Source organism: Vidua chalybeata, chromosome 19 (genome assembly GCF_026979565.1).
Source record: "Vidua chalybeata isolate OUT-0048 chromosome 19, bVidCha1 merged haplotype, whole genome shotgun sequence".
NCBI classification, from domain to species: Eukaryota; Metazoa; Chordata; class Aves; order Passeriformes; family Viduidae; genus Vidua; species Vidua chalybeata.
This window is the reverse complement of record NC_071548.1, coordinates 839,850-865,382: the sequence shown is the minus strand read 5'-3', so window position 1 is coordinate 865,382 and position 25,533 is coordinate 839,850. Positions and strand designations below refer to the sequence as shown.

At 52.3% G+C, this 25,533-nt stretch overlaps 1 protein-coding gene across 3 annotated transcripts in view; it reads right to left on the bottom strand.

The window, feature by feature from the left end:
* MYH10 (myosin heavy chain 10) overlaps nucleotides 1-17,706 on the bottom strand; it is an 85,884-nt gene extending 68,178 nt beyond the window's left edge. For 2 of the 3 annotated variants that reach the window (XM_053960138.1, XM_053960136.1), the window contains exons 1-3: nucleotides 17,665-17,706; nucleotides 14,869-15,245; nucleotides 2,931-3,087 (exon numbers count right to left, since the gene is read on the bottom strand). In XM_053960138.1, the coding sequence (XP_053816113.1) occupies nucleotides 2,931-3,087; nucleotides 14,869-15,213 (502 nt within the window). In that variant the 5' untranslated portion in view covers nucleotides 15,214-15,245; nucleotides 17,665-17,706. Of the gene's footprint in view, nucleotides 1-2,930; nucleotides 3,088-14,868; nucleotides 15,246-17,104; nucleotides 17,145-17,664 lie in introns of those variants that run through there. The other variant, XM_053960137.1, reaches the window with a different exon arrangement.
* Between the last annotated feature and the right edge of the window lie 7,827 nt (nucleotides 17,707-25,533).

The window sequence follows — 25,533 nt, the reverse complement described above, 5'->3', positions numbered from 1 at the left end:
GGAAGCTGAGCTGTGACTCTCCATGCTCTGAATTAGAGGCATGAAAGCACTAAGAAACTGAGTAACACTTTACTCACTGTGCCCAATTCTCAGCACAGTGAAATTGTGGTTTCAGAAATCAGGTTGCTCAGAGTCACAGCTCAGGTCCAGGTATCCTGTTCATCACAGTAAACAGCTCGCAAACACCTGGAAATGAGTAGTTTGTGATTAGCTGCAAGGAAAACAAACATGATTATACTGCATAAAATACCACTGAACAGGCCAGGAAAATCCAGCCAACCACTTTCATTAATCTAGATTAGTGGCCAGGATACTTCTATTAGGGGAAGCTCATATTCTCCAAAGGAATGGCATTCCTATGGTTTCAATTTCAGGTTTGAATCCTAATAATTAAACTTCAGACGTCAAATACTGGAAACACAGCAGCCACTCATATCAAAAGAAACCTATGGATGTGCTGCACCAGCAGAAGCAGGACTTGCAATAATACTGGAAAAACTCCTCTCCCCAGCCCTCTCTGCCACCCCAGCTGTATCTCCCACAGCAGCTACGTGCACAGACACAGACAGGAACTGCACAACAACACTTTTACAAGCATGTGTCACTAACTTATCAGCAAAAGCATCCTGGCCAAGGATTCTGCTGCAAATAAATGCTTGCAGACACCTCTGATGATTAATCTGAAGCGTTTTGATTAACCCAGCTAGTTCTTGGTTGGAGACATATTTCTACCAGCCAAAACTTCCTGACATATTTTCTGTTTCATTGAAGACTGAGTGCTGACTAAAACACAAGGCAGAGCTAGAAGATGAAAGACATTTTGCACATTGTGTTAAATACTTGATAGGGAAAACCCATCCTCACCAAACCCCGGGCACACTCAGTAGCTGACCTTGTGTTGCCACTGATAACCAGAAAACAAACGGAATAATGTAATCATCTGCTGCTGTTAAGACAAATATTATTTGGTGCTCTAATGACTACAAAACCTTGGTTGTTGTAACTGCAAGTTTTATTTTCGTGGAGACAAAGTCAGTTCCCTGAAGTGTCTCTGCAGCACAGGAGCAGCAGGGTCAGTGCCAGAGCCCCCCACTCCACCCGACACAAACACTCCCTGCTCACCCTCCCCAGCACTCATGCCTGTGCTGGAGTTTTTATTTACCCCTGCAATGCAGTTGTGCAGACAAATCATCAATGGGGAATTCACTAACTCCTCCAAATGCCTCCTAAAATAAACAGTGGGTGGCTCCATACAGGTGAAGGGCACCAGAAACACAGATTTGGTTACCCTTAAACAAGTTATTCCCCAAATAATGGATCCCATTGCATGGGTTCCATCTACTCTCATTCCAAGCTATGCCTTCATTAGTTCAGATGAGAACTCAGACGATCTAAACCAAAAAGAAAGCAAGCACAGAGAGATTCGGTACAAAATAAAAACCTCCACCATCAGAAGGAAAGAAAAGGGGACTGTAACCAAACCTACACCAACATGTGCATTTTTTTTTTTTTTATTCCAGCTTCCAAAAATAGTATCATTTGTCCATGTAGCAGGATCTCCAGAGAGACAAACGAGTACCAGCAGGGTATGTGAGCAAATATATGGAGCACCCAGAGTGTGGTAACTGCTGACATTGACTTACTTTATTAGAGGACATTTGTCTGAAGGACATTTCAGTGTATTCTTGAGACCATTTCAAGAGGTGCTTTCAGATTGGGAAGCACTTAATCACAATCCACTTGAGACTGCTACAACAAACTCCTTAAAATAAATCTTAAGGTTTGCTCTGCTATTATTCCACATGCACTTATTAGGGCTCCTCTGATCTGAGCTGTTAGAAGCTGCTGTTCTGGTCAAGAAGTCAGAGTTCCTTTCACAAAAACAGAGTCCCAGGCATCCACTGGGAAGCAGAACAACTCTTGGTGGCCCCAATTTGCTGCTCTCCCCCTGCCTGTCCCTGCATCACCCCACTCTGCTGGCACAGCTCTCCTGAGGTGAAAGGACACTCACTAACCTGTAGTTGATTATTAAGCAGCCCTAAAGACAAAGTCACAATTCGAGAAACAAAGACTTGTGTGATGTATTTAAAGACATCAAGTGTCTAAAATAAACCAAAAGTTAACATTTAAATGGCTGGTTAAGCTGGCAGCAGAAACAGCTTTCCCTCAGTTTGTGTGAAGTGGGTCAAACAGCTCTTCCCCTCCTTCCAGCCCAGCCTCAGCTAGCAGAACACACAGCAAGGTGTGCAGAGCTGGCTCCTGGTTATACACACCTGGCTGCTGTCCCCACATCTTTAACAGCCCCCCAAACACGATTCAGTACTGGAATGAGCTGTGCTTCCAAAATACTGTGTCAGAAATGCAACTGTGCCAGTTCAACAGCACGTGCTCCTTTCTGTCACGTCAGATTCAGTTTTTGTGTTTGTCCAGCACAGCCTCAAAGCCAAAATTCAAACCATGAGCCCTCCATGAACTCACTCTATTCTAGTACAGACACACATCAGTTAGGAGAAAAAGAAAGAAATTCCTCCAGGTTAAGTATTTCCCTGACCTCTTTTTGAACTCAAACCCACCATCGTTCCATTGTCACCTCGGATTATTTGCCAGCTGCCAAAACACCAACATTTTTATAGCTCTGCCTTTCCAATCCCACTCTTTTACTCTTCCTTCATCCACAGCCAGTGAACAACATCTTTGGACATGCAGCTTAGCTCTTTTATTTGAGGAACAAAGTATTTGTGACTCAACTCCCAGGGCAGCAATGGCCCAGCACAGCTGTGTTGGTGTCACCTTGCTGCTGCACCTCAGCCAGTCACACAAATCCCCCTTTTTAAAACTCTGATGGCACGGGGCTGGGTAAGGAAACCCCGAGCTGCAGGTACACTGAGGAGTTGCCAGGTAGCTGTGACAGCCCAGAGACTGCTCCTTACCTTGCAGCATGCACCTGTAGGCAGACTCGGATATCGCGTAAATGTGCGGTGGCATCTCGTGGCGCTTCTTCCCTCTGTACATCTCAATGATGTTCTCTGAATAAATTGGGAGGTTCTTGTAAGGATTTATGACTACACAGAACAGCCCTGAATAGGTCTGGAAAAAGAAAAAAAGAGCAAACATTTCTGTTAGTAAACAGTATTGAAATAAAGTTGTAAAGAACAGAAAGCCTTTTCACAGGTTCTAGAATATTTATCTTAAAACAAAATTGAGGTGCTTTTTGCAGAGCAACTCGAAGTACATGCTATATTCAAATTATTGGTTTCTAGTTCTCTTAAAAGGCTCTTTAATTACCTGCATAAAAAGTAATTTAAAGATAATAAGCGTAGGTAAATTTGAAGAGGAGTATCTGATCTCTTTCCCACAGACATTTAAATCTATCTTCCGTTTGCCAAGTTCCAGCTTTATGGACACCTTTTGATGTTCAACTCCTTCAGTAAAATGTGCACTCCAAGTTATCTTCATTTTGAAGGAACTGATAATACCCACTGCTCTGGTAAATAAATTATCTAGATGAGGGAAGAGCCTATGTCAAACCACCATCATTTCTGGTGTCCTGCCACTGTCATGTGTCCGTCCCTCCTGCCCATCAGCCCTTCTCAGCCCACAGAGGGGTCATTCCCTCCCCTGCCCCAGCCCAGCTGAGGGACAGCCTGGCAGCCAGCCCTGCAGATGTTTCACACCCTCCTCGCAGAGCTGACACTCCACAGAAGTGGTCTAGCAGAGTACCAAGGAACCAGCACCAACTGGACACGGCTGATTTCACCGAGACGTTTCCATTCAGCCAAAATGCCTCCAGGGGCACAGGACTGAGCCCACACTGAAGCAATGCCCAGGGGCTGCACTTCCCCTGTGCAAGCAGCACAGCCTCCTGCAGCGAGCTCCATCCCTGCTCCCCTGCAGTTATCCCTGAGCAAGTTATGGCAGAACATCCCTGGCAGGAGAAGGAGCACAGGCAGCCACGGACGCCGGGCTGGGAGGGAGGACAGATGAGCTGGCCTGGCTGGGGATCAGAGGCTGAGCTCTGACAGACACTGCTCCCTGCACACCCACAGCCCTCCCTCCCGGGTGCTCCCTGTCCAAGGAATCTGCCTGGCCCCAGCCCTTTCAGCAGCACAACTGACTGCTGTAAGAAAGCAGAATCTCTCCCTTCACCCTTATCTCCTCACACGCTTGGACAGGGTGTTCCTTTTGGTCACCACTGAAACTCCCATCTTTACCAGCTCAGGAAGGCAGCAACACAGGCCAGGTTTGGCAGAAATAGGAAGGATCTTTCTGAATGTCAGGAAAAACCACGTTTCTTACCTTCGCAGGTTGAGAGGAGAAAAAGAATGGGGAGAATAAGCAGAAAGCATTAACAGCTTTTAAGGGTTCAGAGAACTGAGAAGGTCACTCAGGATATAACATTTGTCCATTTTAAAAAGTATTTCTGCTACAGTGGTATGAACACAGTTGCTGATGGTCCCAATCTGCCTTTTTTTTAAGTATAAAAGATTTTATTTGGAGGAAAAGGTGCCCCCCCTGTCCTTTCTACACCTCCACCAGCTTCTGGAAAGACAGGCAGAAGGTGTTCTCTGAACTGAGTCCAGGAGCACCATCAGCAAAGAAAAAGAACTTGGGTTGAAGCCAGGTATCCTGACATAGGGACATCTCATGTCCTTGCAGGAAAATGCTCCCTCTGCTTTGGTCAGATCTGCTGGATGATAACTGCAGGGCCCTACCATCTGAACAAGGTGTTTATTTCTCAAGAGAAAGGAAACACATCTTATCAGGGCAACTGAGCCAAGCATAAAGAACAACTTATCAGCCATTAACTGAACGTAACATGGGGCTGTTGGCAAGTGGGCAGTTCCTCCCCAGCCTCCTTTCCTACCACTGTCCCTCCTGCCAGCATCAGTGCTCTTGTCCTTCCTCACTGAGCTGGACACTGCTGCAGACAAATGTCAGACAGAACTGGCTGGGGACAGAAGCACTTCCCTGCCCCAACTCCCTCACTGTCCCTGGTGAGACCGGGAGGGAGGGAAGGCAGGACAGTTATTTTAACACCTTGGTGCAAGCACACAAGGAGCCAATTAACTGCTGAACAGTGGGCAGCCCTTCCCAGCACCCTCCCTGCGCTCAGCTGAGGTCACCCACATCCCTCTGCCACCACCAGCAGTGACATGCTGGATGTGAGACCTGCCACAAGCCTGCCTCCCAGTCGAGGCTTCAGGTGAGGGTAACCAGAAGAGAGAACACGTTTGCCAAGCCTGCCACAGAATCACAGCTCAGAAGCATGGAGCAGCACCTCCCCGGGAATTGTAAATGCAGGTGAACCCGGTGGGAAGGAATGCTGATGTGTGACTCCAGTCCAGAAGGATGAATGATTTCTTTATTATAACTATGCTAGAATACATTAATATACTATTTAAAGGAGATACTAACACTACAAACCTACTTTTCTAACTCCCATCTCTAACTCGTGCCCCTCTCTGAGAGTCCAGCCACAGGTGGGTTGGATTGGCCACAGGTTCAAACAATCCTCACCAGAATCCAACCAAGCAATCAGCCCAGGTAAACAATTCTCCAGACACATTCCACATGGGAAAAACAAGGAGCAGAAATAGAAATTGTTTTCTCTGTCTTTCTCTCTGTGCACCTCTATGAAAAATCCTGAGAGAGAGAAGAATGTGCCTGCCACCCCTGTGCTCCTCCAGTGCAGGCACAGCTCAGGAGGGAGCTGGGGACAGGAATTCCCAGGGCCAGAGCCCAGCCAGACCTGTCCCAGCCCAGCTCCAGCAGTGCCAGGGCACCAGCCCTGGGGCCAGCAGGGCTCTGCCCCCGGGAGGGCTCTGGGTGCCCACCCAGCAGCACTCAGAGCCCTGCTCTGCTTCTCACCCACCCAGAGATTGGCAACTTCCCTCCTGCCCCTCACCTGAGCAAGGACACAGCTCCCAGAGCAGAGCTGGCTGAGCTGTGAGGGAATTACTGCAAAACCCACCTGCACTGGTGACCCTCCTGCAACACAACACCTGCACGTCTCTGCAAGCTCACCCAGAACTTGGACTTTGTTTTGGCATTTTGTGCTCCCAAAGGAAAGCTGTTGTCTTCTCCCCCAGAATCACTGTCCTTGCCCAGACATAAATAAATCGATCTGGTAAATAATTTTAAAAATATATATTAAATGCTGGGATAAAACAGTTCTTTGAAGATTATCCTTCTCTCCTTCCTCCAATTGCTTTGGCATCTTTAGTTTATTTCCCCAGCACAGACATGGAGTAAATGTTACTATTTGAGCTACATAAAGAATTAATAACCTAGAAAAACCCACTTAACAAACCTCTATCAAGAATACCTAACCTGGAAGCCTGTCCAGGCTATCTCCTAAAGCAGTAGCTGATGAACCTGTGAACCTGGAAGGAATGGAATAAGCAAAGCCCAACAAAACCAAACCAGAGAAGGCCAACAAATATCCTGGGCAACTGAAAAGGGTTAATTGAAGAACCTTTATATCGAACAGGGCTGAAATAGAAGTTATGAAGCACAAAATTCTACATTTTGCCAGTGCTGGGGTTCATTTGTTTGAAACTAAATCTAAAGGAAAGGTTTTAATCCCAAACCATTGCCTCTGTGCCATGGCAGCTCTTTGCATGCAGCACCCTGAACTCCAACACCTTGATTTCCTGAATTTGTTACCCACTTCACTCTCCTGCTGTTCCCCTGCAGAATTTCAAAATGAGACCTTTTTCAAACCAGCACCACTCTGCACAGCCTCAATTTATTCACAGGAAGATGGAACTGAATTTTCCCAATTTCCTGACGGCCATCTCTTGCAGAAAGCAATATATGAACATATTGGTGGGCTGGCTTCGTGGCTTGGCAGGCAGAGAAACACAGAAAGGATGCTTTTAATGAGCCAAATTTAATTGGGAGGGACCAAATGGTAGCAAAATCCTTCGCAGCTGTTTTATAACTGCAAGTCTCCCAGTTCATCACTGTGCCTAAAAAAGCAGGAAAGGGCTTTGTGCATGGAAACCAAACACATGAAAAGTAGAGACTGTTTAAAACCCCTCCAAAAAGCTTCTTGGTGAGCAGCCCCAGGAGGAATTATCAGGAATACATACACATCTGCTTAACAAATGGACAGCCTTTTAATGAACCCTATCCTGCAGTAGGTGGACTGGGATGGAATTGTCAGGTGGGAATAAGAGCTGGGATCAGCACTGCTGAGCTCCAGTAACAGCCCAGGCTGGATGGAGAACCAGCCTTCATTCATTTTTCAGCTGACAGAGGTGGAGGAGCACATTAAGAATTGAAAGGCAAGCAAAGATGCTGATTCACCTTGAGCTGATGGATCAGCTGCTTGAACACATTCCTGCTTTACCCAGGAACAGACAGCACCAACCCACAGGCACAGGACACCCTGGAATGCACTCTCCAGGCAGGGCTCCAGACACAACCAGTAAAGGAGAGCTCTGACAGAGAGGTTGGTTATACAAGCTCCCCTTCAGGACACTACATGTGCACTTTGAAGGGTTCCAGATGCTTCCAGCCTGTATCCAGTACTTTATCATGTAGGAATTTGGGTTCTGGTAAGCTGTCCTGACCTGCAGAGTTCAGGATCCTGGCACTGACCTGTTTCCACCTCCATTCCATCCCCACATCCTGGGAGGGAGGTGGCTGTGAGTGAGCTGGCAAACAACCCGAGTTATTCCCAGGTGAAAACACTTGGGAGTTCAGGCTCCATCTGGAGCCAGGCCTCATGGCCTGTCCTCCCTTACACCCACATCAGCCCTTCCCTGCACACACATTGTGAGGAGGAGCTCGGGGTAAATGAAAGTCCTGGTGCTGTGCCCTGCACAAACAGCTCCTGGAGCTGTTGTGGCTGCTGGGCTGGTCTCTTCTGCTGTGCCATGCCATGCCATGCCATGCCAAGGCCTCCTCAAAGCACCACCTGAGAGCTCCTCAGCACCATGAGGTGCAGGCTGGGCAGCTGTAAGAACCACTCTGCATCACCAAAACACAGGCTCAACGTTCGTCTGCAGCTCTTCAAACAGAAAAAGTGACAGATCCACTCTATTGCTACATAAATAATTAAGCTGAAGGAAGCATCTAGACAGCTCTCCTTATTGCCTGAAACAGAAACCAGCCATTCCCAGCCCAGCACTATCCCATAACTGATGGAGTGGAGCACACTCTCCAGTTGCTAAATTGCCTCAACAGAGCATTTTCTTTGCCTGGTTTTCACTTCCTGGGGTTACAGACTCACCTTTCACACCCCAAGCTGAGTTCCCTGAGCAAGACATGGTTTTCTCACAGAGCACTTTTCCTCCCTGAAATTATCCAAGTCAAGCCTTTAAAGAAGGGCAGGCAGCTCTCAGGCCAGAGGGGATGAAGGTGAGGCTGTGCCCTGGGGTGGGGACAACACTGGAACCAAAGGGTGTTCAACAAGGGCAAGGAGCAGCCTGGGGAGCTCAGGTCAGAGAGGCTGGGATCACAGCCACAGATTTACTCAGAGCAGGAGGAGAATGAGAAAGGGAAGGAGCCCCACACATACACCAGGCAGCAGTGGAAAAGCTCAGCCCACACCACAGCTGATGTGTTCTCCAGAGGTGGGGCTGAGCAGAGGCTCAGCAGTGCTGAGTTTCCACGCTCACAGCCTTCAGGTGATGTGCTCAGAGAGAACCCCCAGCCCAGGCCATGCCCTGCCAGCTCCTTCTCTCACACAGACACACTCGGGGTCACAGCCTGGCCTCAGAACTGCCTCAGCCACAGCAACTGCTCGGAGCTAAAACATGAGCTGAGCTTGCACCAGGGCCACGGGAGCATTAATATCCTTCCACAAGGCTCCTGGAGAGCTGCATGTCAGAGCCTGACTGCTCCACAGACAGCCCCACAGCAGCTCTGACACAGGCACGGGCTGGAGGGGTGTCCTGCAGCACACTGCACCCACCTGAGCACTTGCACAGGAGAGAACAATGCCAACTGCTGCTCCTTTCTACGCTCTTAACCCACCCTTTTTTACAGAAACACAGAGTTTGACAAGAACAAGCCCTTCTTCATACCTCTGCTTACCTGACTCACTTCCTTGAAGTCCCTCAGACATTTCTAACCTTGCACAGAGCTCCCTCAACTTGATCACATTTATGAGTCTTCCAAAAATCAGAGTCAACATAAAAAAAAAAGTTATTGTGTCAAAGCAGTTCCAATGTGAAGCCCAGCATTTCTTGTGCCACGTGCTGGGTATTAGATCCAGTGATTGGCTTGTGGTAGGAAAGGGAATGAAGTAACAAACTCCATTTCTTGCAGGTTTCTTTTAATACCAATCTTTGACACTCAGTAACGTGAAACATTCCCAACTGGACCAGCAGGAAAATTAAAGCAATTAGAACACAGATGCTTATATAATACCAGAGATTGTTCTAGGTTACACTCAGGCCTCAGAGGAGGCAGCAGCTTAACAGAAGGAACAGCTTAAAGGCAGCTCCTCCAGTGCAGGGCTGTAAGAGCTGCCACCCACAGCAGGCTCTGGAACTGGGCACTGTGGCACAGCTCTCATTCTTTCCCTTTTCTATTCCAGTAAAATGGAAAGTACATTCAAAAGTGAAATAACAAGGCTGCAGACCCATTACAGAGGTAACACTTGCAATTATCAACAAATACCTGCTGCAGTGTTTTACTCGCACAATAGTGAGCATGTTTTCTACTTCCCTGGTGCAAAGAAAAGCCAGCAGCCCTGTGCCAGGAGAGCAGAACCAGCAGGAGGCTTCCAGGAACTCAAAGCCTCACATAAACAGCTTCCAACGCTTTTTCAAAAGTCTTGGCTTAAAAAAAAAACCCATGGGGGAGTGGGCAGGGAAGATAATGCACAGCTCACTGGAGTCTGGGGACTCTGAAGCTGAATCTAAACCTCTCCTCAAGCTTCACCAGCTTGCTGTCCTTCCTCTAGGAGCAGCAAAACTCATCACTCTAACCTGACTCTCCCCACAGAACACACACCTGGGTGCCTGTCCCCACCTGAGCCCCCAAACAGCCCAGGGCTCCCCAACATCCCCCACCAGTCACAAGAGACCATCTGGACACTGGCACGGAGTCACACGTTTGAGAAATTCTGTTCCTTTTAATCCTGCTGGCTGAATGGGGTCAGGAAGCAGTTCAGGAGAAGCTGCAATGATTTATGGGGTACCAGAAGGCCACACAACCACCTGTGGGCAAGGCCTTCCTGCAACAGATGTGGCAACAGCAAGGGTTTTTAAAATAAATCACTATAAAGCACACTGAAATTGGAATACTTTGGTTTTACTGCAGCTTAGTTACACCCTGTGTTTGAGTGAGCAGTTCCCTCATCCCATCCTGCTGCAGGGGAACTTCTGACTGCACAAGCCAGACCCGTGGTCCTGCCAGAAAAGGCACTCAGCCTCCAGAGATTACAGACCCCCTGAGTGGGAGCTGTGCCATTTATCCCAGAACTGTTCAGCGCTCACCTGCACTCACCAGTCAGACCATTACAACCCAGCCACCTGCAGCTCAGCTGCTGGAGTCCCTGGAAAAGCAGGACTTTGTGGCAAACCAGTACAGCCATGAGAGACCCACTGGTTTTGACAGGATATTTCTGTCCACAAGAGGTACATAAGGTGATGCTTCTAAATTTAAAATTTAAATTTAAAATTTTTAAAGTGGGATTAAAGAGTCTTTCTTGCCATCAAAAGAGCTTTAAATTGCTGGGTAAAGTGTCACCTAATGTCTATCACAGCTTGTGATAAAGAATTAAGTGTGGTCTTGAAAGAGCAGCATGCAGGGCTGAGGGACCCTCACCATCCACACTTCCCAGTGGATTTCATTTCTCCATCCCATTGTCTGATTCAAAAACTTCTTCCCCCCATGAAATCACATTCTGCAGACACAACTTGAGCACAAACCAAACTCTAGGGCTGATATCTAGAAGCCTCCACAGTGGCATTTTACATGCAGGTCTTGTAAGAATAAAGATGTTTATGCAGGGTACAGAGCTCAGTGAGCCAAAACCACTGACTAGAACTACTCCTTTCTTAAACCAACACCTCCAGAAAGTCACCTGGAACTCAGTTCATGGGATAAGGATATTCAGGAAGCACCATAAAACCAGTCTGAGCAAAATGATGTTTATTCCAAATCTTCAAAGGACCTCCTAAGCCTGTGGGCATTCCTCCTGGGTGCCCTCCCAGTGAACCACCTCCAGCTCCTGATCTGCAGCTGAAGGATGTCGCTAATGCAGCCCGAAGCCAGGATTAAAGCTGGCCACTCCAGAGCAGGGCAGCCACAGCAGCCCAGATTTGAACTGGAGAATCAACGTTCACAAGCATTTGCAGGAAGTAAAACCCACTCCAGCAGCACGTGAAGATCCATTTAGAGCATTAGTGACTCAAATGATAGGTAAGGAACATTGATACCTCTGGAAAAGCACAGGACTTGGGGAAGTTCAGCCATGAAACACAAGGGAGAGTGAAAACTCCAAGCAAAGGCAAAAGCAATGAAAAAACAACTGAACTACCTGCTGCAGGTGGCTGCACCTTCACAGAACCAGCACTAACACTCCAAATAAACCTTGTGGCAACCAATGGAATAGATCATGTTAAAAGTAGAGCAAGAAATTAAAGTTATGTCATCTCCAGAGCAAAACTGGGATGGCCATGACTGACACTCCAACCACCTTTCCCAGCATTCTTGTACAAGCCCTGCTCCTTCTCACGCCCTGTGCTGCCATGAGCAGAGCCCAGAAGGACAGGACTGTCGGAGTCTCCCCCAGATTGGGGTGACCCCGGGAGGTGGTAAAGTCTCTTCTCCAACCCGTGCCTTCAAAGAAAGACTCAGTAGTCTTCAGTTGTCTGGTCTCAAGGCAGTTTATTGCAATAATCTCAAGGCACACAGACTCCCTGGCATTCTCCCTGACTCCTTCTCCCTCTGCGTCTCTCCCACCCAAGGGCTGGTGCCATCTTTTATATCACACATTACCTATTAAATGTTTATAGTTTTTCCCCAATGCCTATTACCTATATTGAACAGTGATTTTCTACTCTAAACCAATCTGTGAGTGCCAACACCACCAAGAACATGGGGGATAGGAAGGAGAAAGGAGGAGGACAGGGCACGCCCAAATCCCTCTATCTTAGAACTTCTGACCCCCATGTACAAAACTCAGACCCCTCTGTACAAGGCCTAAAACCCCCTGTACAGCACTCAAAAATCCTACCTTTCACTTTGTGATTACTTCTATTATAATATCTAAACTTTTGTGATTTCTTGTTCTTCCTGCAAAGTTGGTAAATTGTTCCATGGGTCAAACTCAAAGCCACAGGGGTTTCCAGCTGCCTGCCCGGGTCTCAGAGGCTTCTGCCCTGGGCCCAGGACATCCAAGAGTGTCTGAGGGACACCTTGGCTTCCGACACAGGACCAAGCCCTGACACCATGCCTTTACAAGCCCTGATCTTCCACGCTCTCCACAGCTCAGCAGTGGTGCTCAGAGCCTGAGATCATGTCTCTTGGCAGGCATCAGAGATGCTGCAAGTTCCAGAAACTGCTGGCCATCCCTTCTTGGATGTTACATGAAACCCTTGGAGTGAGCACCACTGCCCAGGTCACTGTGGGCCTGAGTCAGCCTCCTGTTCCTGCAGCAGCGTCATGTGGAGATCACAGCCAGATGACTGCACCCACCAAAGCCTCAGCTCTGTCCTTTCTAGGGATTGAAAGGAAACCTGTGGCTGCTCCAGCTGACATTCTTGCATCTTTCACTTCCTAGAAAGGCAACACCCCATGCTGTCTGTTGGGAAGCTCCAGGACACCTGATCAGATTCACCACCTGCACCTCAACTGCTTGAGACCAACACCACAACACACCATGTTCATTTGGTTTTTATGGCAGTACTGTCTGGAAAGCCAAACCAGCTCCTGTCAGCATGACCAAACCACCAGAACTCACTTCAGCTCAGCTCACTTGGGCTCTTTTCCTTACACCAGGCAAACAGGAACCGTGGGCTGTGCCAGCAGCAGCAGTGCCACACTCATGGAGTTCAGGGATGCCCCACAGAGCCCCTGACACTCAAACCCCACCAGCTCGAGTTCCTGCAGTGTCCCTCTGGCCTGTGAATCTCTGCAGCATTCAGTCCTCCACACAGCCCAGCACTGCCCTTCTGCACACCTTCACCACCTAAGCCAGGCTTAATTTCAGCCCAGCAGCCAATCCTTGCAGCTGCACTGAACCAGTGCTCTTGGGAAGAGCAGCATCCTCCAGCAGCCCCTGGAACCCAGGCCTCCAGTAAAGCCCAACAAATCCTGGAGTTCCTCAACCCACCCAAGCTCTCCCAGCTGGGGCAGGGAGGTCTGTCACAAAATCACATGCACTGACCCCCCTGCGAGGCAGCAGCATCACACAGGCGAGGAACAAGCTCCAGCCTGCCCCAGCAGAGCAGCAATGAATGCTCTCAAAGGTCAGGCACCTGCAGGACCTCAAACCCCACATCCATGAGCAGCCAGTGTCTCCCAGAGGGGGGACTGTCAGACCCAGATGACAATCCTGTACCCTGTGTGCACACGAGTGACAGGTTCTGACACCACCCCACAAGCACCTGGGCCTGTGTTTGCACTCCCTGCACTACAGCTTGCTGTGACATTTAAGGCCTGCAGGTTTTTAACCTTCATAATGACATAATAGTTGTAATGAATTTCCTAACAGCCATAATTAGGATTGATACACAGACTGAAAACTTTTGACCTATCAACTTGTTTACTTTTAGTTTTCAATCTAGTCTCCATTAATTATGCAATTAGTTTCCCTATGCAGGAATCATTCCAGAAGTATTTTTCACCCAGCTCTGCTGTGAGCACCTTGATGTAAAGCCTTGGAAGAGGAAGCTGACAAGGACACACAAATACAAAAAAAAAAAACACTTTGTAGCTGTACATAATTTTTAATAAGTCCAAATCTTATCAAGGGTCAAGCTAAAAATGTACCCCCTAATCCCCAAATGGAGGGGAACATGAGCCAACTACAGGACTAAATAAAGTGGATTTAAGTGTTTATAAAGTGAACCAAGCATTTAAGCAGATGTTCCAGTGTCTTTTGAGACAGAAAGTCTCCTTGTAGCTGTTCCTGATTCCCCGACCCAACAAGTCACTGTGCAACCAGTCTGCCAAGAGAGCAGGAGCTGCTCCTGACTGCAGGCACAGAGCTGGGACAGAGCCCAAGGGAGGAGCAGGGTCAGACAGCACCAAGGGCACTGTGATTCCCAGCTCCAGAGCAAGATGGTGATAAGGCAGATGTTCAATCAGTGCTTCAAAACCACTGGAAAAAAACAAGCTTTATCTTATTGGTTTATTTTAAGCACTTGAACACATCCCTTCCTGGCCACTAGGCTGATATTCAGTTCCAAAAAGACATTTTGCACTCCCAGTACTCCCAAACTTCATATTTTAAATACCAGCAGAGCCTCTTATTGCCATTTTTAACACGCAGCAAGTTAAAACAAGAGATGTGCTCATTCACATGAACAGTTAAACACAGCAACCCAGCAAAGCGAGGGTTTGTCACCTCCCTCAGCTCAAGGAAGCCACTTGCCACTGCTCACTGGATCAGTTCAGCAGGAGGCAAGTGCTCCAAGGAGCAGCACCAGCAGAGCCCCCCCAGGCTGCCACTTCACATTCTGTGGCTGAAAGATGCTCACAGAATTGTATTATTTGTTTTATGACAGCGGTCTAGACCTGTACACAGCACAGAAAAAGACTTTGGACTCGTGCAAACACTGGGGATACAAAGTATTTAGGCTGCCAAAATCAAAGCCAAGACCTAACTCTAACAGCAGGGACAGCAATCAGGTAAGGTCAGCTCAATTAGCACCCAGAATGGACCCCATAATTACTACTTACATAGATGAGCCCAGAGTAATAGCGATCCTTTAAATTATGCAGTACAGAGGCTTCGTTTAAACAGGTTAATTCTGCCATGTCTTCCACTTTAGAGAACTTGGGAGGATTCATCTTCTGAACATCGTCTTTATTGACGAGCGCCTTCTTCCCGTTCTCCGCCAGTTCAACCAACACCTCGTCCCCTTTCTCCTCCTTGATGCTGGCTGCCTCGAAGCCATGGCGCTCCGAGGGGATCCACACCAGCTTCTTGGCAGTCCAGTCGGCCTGGGTGGCAGGGTTGTAGATGACAGCCCTGTCCACGAAGAGGTACCGCTCCGGATCCTCCTGCCCCGAGCGCTGCGCCATCCCGGGAAGAGCAGGCTCCGCTCCCAGTCACCCTGCAGGCAGAGAGGGAAAAGCAGGGAGCACGTTACATACCCTGCTCCGTGATCCACCAGCAACACCTTCTCTGGGAGAAGCAGCAGCAGCAGGCATCGCTCCCAGCCTGGGGAAGCTGCTGCACGGCTGAGGCCCTGCTCACACACACCTGTGCCACACTAAAGCTCAGTTACCTGTCCAGTGTCACCCAAAGGCAGTGCAGGACAGCCAGCGGGGACTGGCTCCAGCTGTGCAGCAGCAAGGGAGAGACATCACAGCAAGAGCTGCTGCGGGCAGGAAAAACACGCACCTGTGCTCTGGGCTCAGATAAGGAGCAAGAGCAAACAGAGCAGAAGCTTGGCAGTAAACTCAGCTGTGATGGAACAGTGAAAAACACAAATACAGAGACAGATACAAACCCATAAATCTGCTCACTGGATTCTGCTGCAAAAACCAGAAGGCGGCAAGGAGGGGTTTTAAAAAGGTGGATTTGCAACTACAGACAAGAACTTGGGACACTTGGGGCAGCTAAACCTTGCTCATATTCTTCCTGAAAACCTTTGCATTTCTACAGCCTGCTCCCGTTCTCAGTCCTGAGTGCTGACATCACCATATTCCAAAAAATGTCTCCAGATCTCAAGTTTACCTCCAGGCTCGAAACACTGCAAGGAATGATGCTGGATTTTCCAACAGCTCCACGGGTAATTTGAAGCAGAGAGAAAAACCACTGACTGACAAGAGCCCCTGTACACTCATTTTACCTGGCTGTCTCTACCCAAGAGAGGCAGGCCCTTGTCCCTTCTGTAGGCACTGCCACCACAGCCAGGATTCCTGGAGCTGGCAGATCCATCTGGAGCTGCCCACGGAGCGCCAAGGTAAAGCCTGACCCCTGGTACTGAGGACTTTAAACGCCTTGGTTTGTAACACACAACATTTTCCCTGCTGAAGAACCTCACATTGGCTACGGAACCCTTTCCCAGCAGGTAACCCAAAGGCCAGCTTGGGAACAAAGCCAGGGAGGCTCCCAGACTGCATTTGTCACCTTTCCTACTGTGGCACGTGCCCTGATGGAAGGTCTACAACCCAACCCTCCTGAGAAGAAGGTATAATTAAACAGGATAATTGCGTCTCCATCTAAGGCAGAGAGATTCGTTACATCGTCCAACTTCAGGGTATAGCAAGCCTGAAGTCACCGAACCCTTCAGAGGTGCCAGGAGCAGAACTCTTAGCACAGATGGCTTAATTCAAATCAAGATATGATGACTCAACACTTAAAGTATTTTAGGAGAGCCTCTCCGAGAAAATTTCCATGAATGAAGATGGAATCGTCGAGGGGACACCTCTAAGTGACAGCTGGACTCTTCCGCCAGGAAATTGAAGGTTTAGTCAATGAACGGCACATTTGGCAGGAGAAGCCCACAGATGAAATAAGCGAGCTTTGAAACCCACGTGAGAAAGGTGACTGTCCCCACGGTGCCAGGCTCCAACAAAGCCCTGGAACGCCAGTGCCACCCTGGCGTGCCAGTGCCCCTCGGTGTCAGGTCCTGAGCTCCCCGGGCAGGTGAGACACGGCCCAAGGCGGCCAGGACTGCGTTTTCACACACCGAGGGGCACGGAAACCTGAAGGTCAAACAAACCTCATGGGAGAAAATTAACCATTATTGCAGCCCGACGGAATGAAAGGGTGAAGACTGAGACGAATGCGTTCGTGCACGCGTGCGTGCACCGGGCACACACGAATGGTGCAAGCGGCGTGAGAGCAGTTCCCGAGATAAACCCGAACATCGGGGGAGCACAAGCACTCTCAGGGTCATCCTTCCAACCCCACAGAGCCCATCACAAAAGCCCCTCTGCAGAGGCAAAGCAAGCTGCAGCTCACCCTACCCAGGGCTCCTCCGCTAACAATGGCATTCAAATGAAACACACAAATGAGCGCATTTATCATGCAGGAATCCCAACGGACGACGTGCGAATAAAGGCAAAAAAAAAAAAAAAAAAACCCAAAAAAAAAAAAAAAAAAAAAAAAAACCCTCACGCACGTTCTGAACAAAAGGGGGGCGGGGGGCGCGGCGGGGCAGGGCCGGCGGGGCACCCCCCGGGCCCGAGCGGCGCCCCGGGGCCGCGCCGCGCTGCCCCTCGCCGGGCCCGAAGGACAAAGAGGCGGCCGCGGCTCGGCCCGGCGGCGCCCGCAGCCCCCCGCCCGCGGCCCGCGGGGAAGGCAGGAAATGGCCGAGGACGGCCGAGAACGGCCCCCTCCTCTCGCGGCCGCGGCCGGCACCGGTGAGGGGGGAGCGCGGCGCGGGCGGGCGGCCCAACAAGGGGGTCTTTGTGCGCCGGGCCCGCCGCCCCCGCCACACCCCCGCCGCGGGCGGGACCCGCCGAGCGGCCGGCCGCCATCCGCCCCCCCCCCCTCCGGTGCCCCCGGCCCCGCCGGCTCACCTGTGCAGCGCCGGCCGCCGCCCGCCCGCCGCCCGCCGGCTCCGCCGCGCCCGCTCCGCCCCGCGCCCGCCGCGCTCCTTTAGCGCCGCGCCGGGCCCGCCGCCCCCCGCCGCACCGCCCGCCCCCGCCGCCGCGCGCCGCGCGCCCATTGGCCCGCGGCCGCGTCCGTCAGCGGCTCCGCGCGCTCCCATTGGCCCCCGCCGCGGCCGCTCTCCGGCCACAGCCATAGCAACCTCCGCACGCCGTGGGCCGGCCCGCCCCCGCGCCCCGCCCCGCCCCCTCGGCGCCCATTGGCCGCCGTCACCCCGCAGCGCCGCTTTGATTGGGCGGCCGCCGCGCCCGTCACGGCGGGCCCCGCCCCGCGCTGCAGCACGGCCGGCGGGGGCGCGGCCCCGGTGCTGCGGCGAGCGGCGGGCGCGCGCCTCCCCCGCGCCCGCGCGCCCCCGCGGCCCGTCCCTGTCCCCGCCACCGCCACCGGGATCGGAGCCGGGCTCTGCAGAGCCCGGGCCCGCTGCCCACGCGGCCCGTCCCGCGGACCCGGCCGCAGCCCCCGGTGGCCGCCCCCCGGGTCACTCCCCGGACGGTCGCGGGCACGCGGTGTCCCGGGCCGCGTGTCCCCGTGCCGCCGCTGCCGCCCCTCGGCCGGCCCGGCTCCTGTTTGCCGCTCCGGAGCCATCTCCCCGGGGTCCCGGAGCCCTCGCGTTGCGGCTCCGCCGGGGCTGCGGGAGCCGCGGCGGGGCAAAGGCGGCGCTTGCGGAGCCTCCGAGCGCCGCCGGCGGCTTTGGGCTGGATGCCTCGGGGCCGCTCCGACAGCTGCCCCGCTCCGCGGCCTCGCCCGCCTCTGCTCCCTGCCCCGAGCCCCTGCGGCGGCGCCTCCAGCCCGGCACGGCACGGCCTCTGCCCGCCCCGGCCGCAGCGAGCGAGGGGCTCGGCGTTAAAGCCGTTTTTGTGAAAGGAATTTCACAATTTGTGTTGGATGCTCGCGGCTGCCAGCGCGGCCAGGAGCGGGGACGTGCGGCAGGAGGGAGCGCCAGAGCTGCCCGGGGGCACGGCTGGAACCTGCGGCATCCTGGGCAGGGCTGGGGACAGGAGCAGGGACGTGCCCCCTCCGCCCGGTGCTTGGGAAGCAGGACTTGCTGTGATCTGGAACGGGAGCGTCTCAGATCACACCTGCCTTTACAGTCCAGCTTAGCGTTTTGGATGGGTTGTAGGGTTCAAAAGGAGGCAGTCAGACAAACATGGGGTGCCGGGCTCCTGGCACGGAGCTGGGGATCACGGGTTCACCCCAAAGGGGGCAGACAGATGAACAGGGGGTGCCAGGCTCCTGACACACAGCTGGGGATCACTGGTTCACCCCAAAGGAGGCAGACAGACAAACATGGGGTGCCAGGCTCCTGACACACAGCTGGGGATCACGGGCTCACCCCAAAGGAGGCAGACAGATGAACAGTCCTGGCACAGAGCTGGGGATCACGGGCTCACCCCAAAGGAGGCAGACAGATGAACAGCCCTGGCACACAGCTGGGGATCATGGGCTCACCCCAAAGGAGGCAATCAGACAAACATGGGGTGCCAGGCTCCTGGCACGGAGCTGGGGATCACGGGTTCACCCCAAAGGGGGCAGACAGATGAACAGGGGGTGCCAGGCTCCTGACACACAGCTGGGGATCACGGGCTCACCCCAAAGGAGGCAGACAGACAAATGTGGGGTGCCAGGCTCCTGACACAGAGCTGGGGATCACTGGCTCACCCCAAAGGAGGCAGACAGATGAACAGCCCTGGCACAGAGCTGGGGATCACTGGCTCACCCCAAAAGAGGCAGACAGACAAATGTGGGGTGCCAGGCTCCTGGCACGGAGCTGGGCATCGCTGGCTCACCCCAAAGGAGGCAGACAGATGAACATGGGGTGCCAGGCTCCTGGCACACAGCTGGGGATCACTGGTTCACCCCAAAGGAGGCAGACAGACAAATGTGGGGTGCCAGGCTCCTGGCACACAGCTGGGGATCACTGTCTCACCCCAAAGGAGGCAGACAGACAAATGTGGGGTGCCAGGCTCCTGGCACACAGCTGGGGATCACTGGCTCACCCCAAAGGAGGCTGACAGACAAATGTGGGGTGCCAGGCTCCTGGCACACAGCTGGGGATCACTGGCTCACCCCAAAGGAGGCAGACAGACAAATGTGGGGTGCCAGGCTCCTGGCACACAGCTGGGGATCACTGGCTCACCCCAAAGGAGGCAGACAGACAAACATGGGGTGCCAGGCTCCTGGCACGGAGCTGGGGATCATGGGCTCACCCCAAAGGAGGCAGACAGACAAATGTGGGGTGCCAGGCTCCTGGCACACAGCTGGGGATCACTGGCTCACCCCAAAGGAGGCAGACAGACAAATGTGGGGTGCCAGGCTCCTGGCACAGAGCTGGGGATCACTGGCTCACCCCAAAGGAGGCAGACAGACAAATGTGGGGTGCCAGGCTCCTGGCACACAGCTGGGGATCACTGGCTCACCCCAAAGGAGGCAGACAGACAAATGTGGGGTGCCAGGCTCCTGGCACAGAGCTGGGGATCACTGGCTCACCCCAAAGGAGGCAGACAGACAAATGTGGGGTGCCAGGCTCCTGGCACAGAGCTGGGGATCACGGGCTCACCCCAAAGGAGGCAGACAGATGAACATGGGGTGCCAGGCTCCTGGCACACAGCTGGGGATCACTGGCTCACCCCAAAAGAGGCAGACAGACAAATGTGGGGTGCCAGGCTCCTGGCACGGAGCTGGGCATCACGGGCTCAGCCCAGCCCCTCGCTGCACACAGATCAGCTCCCGCACAGCTCCTGGCGCCCGGGTTCCTCTGAAAGTCTCCCTCGTAATTACCATTGCAGTGGGAGGCCTTGCACGTCCTGTTTCTCCGAAAAATCAGGGTGTTGACTCGCAGGCAGATGAAAGCCAAAAGGCTCAACTGGTTCCTCCCCTGCGTTTCGCTGTGCAAGGGCCGTGCCCCAGCTCGGTGGCCACTGCCCCGAGCAGCCCCAGGCAGCTGAGTGAGGCAACCCCACGTGCATCTTGGGCTGCCTAAACACAGGCACGTCCCAAGAGCCACACTCCTGCCTTGCTCAGCCATCAGGTCTCCATGAGATGAGACGCTCAGGCAGTGCTCACGGAGCAGCACCAGCTCCCTGGCAGTGCCAGAACTTCCCAGCGGAGAAGCCTGGTGAGTTCTTGGCTCCCTTTGGAAAGATCACGGGCACCAGGAGCAGCACCAGGAGCAGCATCATCACCAGCTGTGGTCACCCCTCAAGGCAGCCAAGGCCTGGGGATGGTGCAGCATCCAAACCTCGACGCCCTCACACCCCAGGGCAGCACCTCCACGTCTCCCTGCTTCCAGAAAACTTCTGGTTTTCATTCAGCACCATTTAAAAGAGAAATAGAAACACCACCCAGAAAACATTAATCTAGGCACACGCTGTTTGAGGAGTTTAGTTTCTTCTGGGAAATTATTTCCATGGAAAATCTTTGAGGATCCTGTAGATGCCATGTGGAGTGTGGCAGGTTATTATTTTTATCACACAAATTATTTTTATCCAAGCTCCTGTTAGGAAGGAATTCTCCAAATCCACTCAATGCCTTTAACCCATGGAGGGAAAGATAATATTTCTGTCCAGCCCAGGAGACTGGAAAGAGCAGAGGCTGGAGAAAGCAGAGAGAAACATCTTCCATACAGGATTTTTATTTCAATAGAAACTCAGCTGGTCACTAATCCTGAAATTGCCCCTTTACACAGAAATCTCTTGATGCTGTGGCTACCAGGGCGTGCTTGAGGCAAAGCCTGTCCCAGGGGTGTTCCAGAGCTGGGACCAGGCAGGTCAATAATGAGAACCACTCGAGCCTGAAGCAGCACTTGATATGTTTGAAACACCACAGAGAATTCAAGCAAAAAAGGCTCCATCTGTTTCTAAAGCAGAGGTCTTGCTGCTGGTGGCATGGCCTGTGAAGCTCCTCTCCACGCTGGGTGACGTTCCCCTCGCTCCCCAGGCTGCCTGGGACAGCACCAGGCAGGACAAACTCCTCTACCTACAGAGCATCCTGTAGATGCCATGTGGAGTGTGACAGGTTATTATTTATAATATTTATATAAATATTTATATAAATTATATATATATAAATAAAAATATATATCAATATTTATATAAAAATGTATAAAACAGCCCTGACATCCCAACGCTGCTTGTCCTGTCCCATGTCCCTGCAGCATCCACAAACAAGCCAAATCCCCCTCGTTCCTTGGCTGTTTGGCACTTTTGCCTCCTGCAGAGGTTGGTGCCTCCCTTTCTGTCTGTGGGAGATTTTGGGTGCATCTCCAAGAGTTACAGACCCGGGTCCGGCCCCCCAGGAGCCCCTGCAGAGCAGAACACCTCTGGGTCAGATTTGTCCCCCATAACCCCACGTCCTGAGCCATTCGGAGCCAGGGTTTAGATTCAATATTTAAATGCAGGAGACTCATATGCACAGAAGGAGGTTTGAGCCTAGTGGTGACAAGGGGACACCCAAATAAACGTGAATTAATTTCCCAGTTCAAATCCTGACCTGCTGTGACTTTGGGTGGCCACAAGGAAGAGAAGTCATGGTGCCCATGGCAGAGGTGAGGTCACGTTTGAGGCACAAGGTGCTGTGACTCCTTTGAAGGAAAGTGGAGGAAAAGGCAGAATTGCTCCTGTACAAACTGCTTTGTTGTGTGGGATCAAAACAGAGAGGTGTAGGGATAAAAGATAAATTATTCCGCGAGAAAATGACTTTACAATAAACATTTCTATGTGAGAAGCATGAAAGGAATGGGAAATTCAAGCCTCATGCCTGATGCTTGAGTTTCAAAGCTTTCTGAGCTGTACTAAATGGCAGTAAGATGAGGTTACATTTATTTCTTGCAGCAGACTGTCCTCCAGGGCCACACCGGTCATTTCATCTCGTGTGTCAATAGGAAACGTTCCCAAACAGGAGGGATCAGCACCAAACACCAGCTCCATTGTCTCACCCAGCATATATTTCAGTCCTGGAGAGTTTTAAAAGTTCACTAAATCAGGAATGGAAAGTCTGCTCCTTCCTATGCAGAGGGGATTGCACAAGGGCTGGCTGGCCAGGCTGCAGGGCCCCTGATGTCACAGCAGCAGAAATAGCCCCTCTGCAGGGAGTGAGCACCCTGCCAGGCTGCAGAGGGACACCTTTGGGGGTTTGCAGTGCTCCCAGCACACCTGGCAGCCAAGGCATTCCATGGAGCATCCCGAGCCTCCTGGAGCTGGAAGGGCTGGAGCTGGGGACAGGGCTGAGATCCATCCCTTATACACACAGTCACAGAACCCCAGAACCCCAGAATCCCAGAATCACTGGGTTGGGAGAGACCTTCAAGATCATCGAGTCCAACCCAGCCCCAACATCTCAACTGAACCCTGGCAGCCAGTGCCACATCCAGTCTGTGTTAAACACACCCAGGGATGGTGACTCCACCACCTCCCCGGGCAGCCATTCCAGAACTTTATCACCTTTCTGTAAAAAACTTTTTCCTAATATCCAACCTCTATTCCCCTTGGTGCAGCTCGAGGCTGTGTGCTCTGGTTCTGTCAGATCCTGGAGAAAGAGCCCAACCCCAGCTGAGCACAGCCACCTCTCAGGAGCTGTGAGAGTGCTGAGGTCACCCCTGAGCCTCCTCTTCTCCAGGCTGAGCACCCCCAGCTCCCTCAGTGGTTCCTCACAGGGTTTGTGCTCCCAGCCCCTCTCCAGCCTCGTTGCCCCCTCTGGACACGCTCCAGCCCCTCCAGGTCCTTCCCAAACTGAGAGCCCAGACTGGACACAGCCCTCGAGGCGCTGCCCGAGCAGTGCCGGGCACAGGGGAATTGCTGGGAGTTCCACTCCTGATCCAGGCCAGCAGCACCAGGATCCTGGATCTTGCTGGATCAAGACCTGGGTGTGCAGGGGGACCTGTGCTCAGCTGCTCCTTGCCTCCTGCCTTCCTCCTCTCCACCCATCACGCTGGGAAGGAGTGGAAGCTGGGAAGGCAGAGCAGGATTTTCACAGCTGTGCCTTCCACTCTCAGCACGAGGGTTTGGTGTGCAGGGCTCTTCCCCTCAAGGAAAAGGAGGGATCATTGTCAAATCTCAGATGAAACCATTCCAGCAATCTGAACCTCCCTTCTCTCCTCGAAGCAGGAATTTGTCGGCCAGATCTGCCCTCCCCTGCCCTGCTCACCACGCCCTGGGATCGGAAATGTCCCGGGAAAACCACGTGTGGCCGGTTTGGGAAGCTGCCCTGGTACTTGTGTCTGACTGAGGGCTTTCACTTCTCATCCCAAGGACAACAGCTTGCACTGCTGAAGCACTCACCCCTTGCAATGTTGTTTTTAAGGGAAATTATTTACTTATTACACAGTGGAAAGGCCAGAAGGAAGTTTCATTGGGCATCTTAGAATCAGAGGGTAAATCAGGCTGGAAGGAGCATCACAAGATCCCCTAGTTCAACCTAGCCAGGATTTTGCAGACTTAGATAAAGAAAATGGTGGAAGTCTCCCATGGATCCACTTGGAAAGGGCACATTTCCCCAGGAATCTCTGCCTTGCCCAGGACTGGCCATTACTCAGCACAACTGCAGGATTAGGTGTGTGGATGCCAGCAGCATGAGCCTGTCATGCAGAGCTCTCCCGATGGGAAAGATTCCCCTGCTCACATTTTGGCTGTGGCTTTGTTTGTGGCCTGGTTTCCCCATCCTCATTTCCCACAGGCAGGGCTCAGTCCTGCTCCAGCACCCACCGCCCTGCCTGGGAACCCCATTTATCCCCTGCCCTCTGCCCACACTGCTGGGGGAACTAACTGCCCCATAAAATGGGGAAATAAAACCCCATAAAATGGGGAAATAAATGCCCTGTCTGTACCCAAGCAATCCCAGCAGGATTATCTGGTATCTGTTACATAAAAATACCCAAGGGGTGCCAAGGCACACGAGCCCCCTGCACGGCCCTCGGGCTGCACTGGTGGAACAGGATGGGACCTCAGTGCCAAGCAAGCCTCTCCTGCACATCCCAGCTCCACCTCCCACCTGCTCTTCCAGTGCCCACATGTGCCAAAAAGGAGGAAAACCTTTCAGAGCCTCCTCTGAGGAGCAAGCAGCACCCAAGAATTGATGAGGACAGCATCCAGCAGAGCCCAGAGGAGAACCTTCCAGCAGGAGGGGAGATCTGATGGCTGCTGGGGTGCCCTGGGAGCCTGGGCCCCCTTTTTAAAGACAAAGAATGCATTTGGGATGTCTCCCTGCCTTGTGAGAAGGTGTGAGCTCCTCGGGCCCCACCTGAGGAAGGCACCAGCAGCTCCCACCACAGCAGCAGCCTCCAGGGCCAGCAGCAACCTCAGCTCCTTGAGACCTGACCACAAGAGCTTGTGTCTGCCTAAAAAGCCCCAGGGGAGCATTCCCAAGCCCTGCCTCGTGTTTGGACAGGGGCACGGGTACTGCCAGCTCCCCTGACCCTGTACAACCCTCTCACACTTCAAAGTGTGTGCTCACCCAGCCAGGCTCCAGCCCTGCACCTCTGGCCAGCTCCAGTGCCCTGCAAGTGGCAAGTGATGGCGTGCAGGGTTTGCCCAGGCAATTCCAGTGTGCTGGGGGTTTTCCCAGCTCCACTTGGAGCCTCCCGTTAGGCTCTACAGTCTTTAATTGGAGCTGATTTACGGCATTTTTATTGCTGCAGACAGCCAGCAGTTGGCACAGCAGGCAGCTTTAATATTACTTTTGCATTTTGTTATTGAATCACCAGCTTGGAAGGCAATAGTGGCGCTTTTTATAGCTGCAGCCTGGCAGCACAGCTCCTGCCCGGGCTTTGGAGAGCTCGGGGTGCC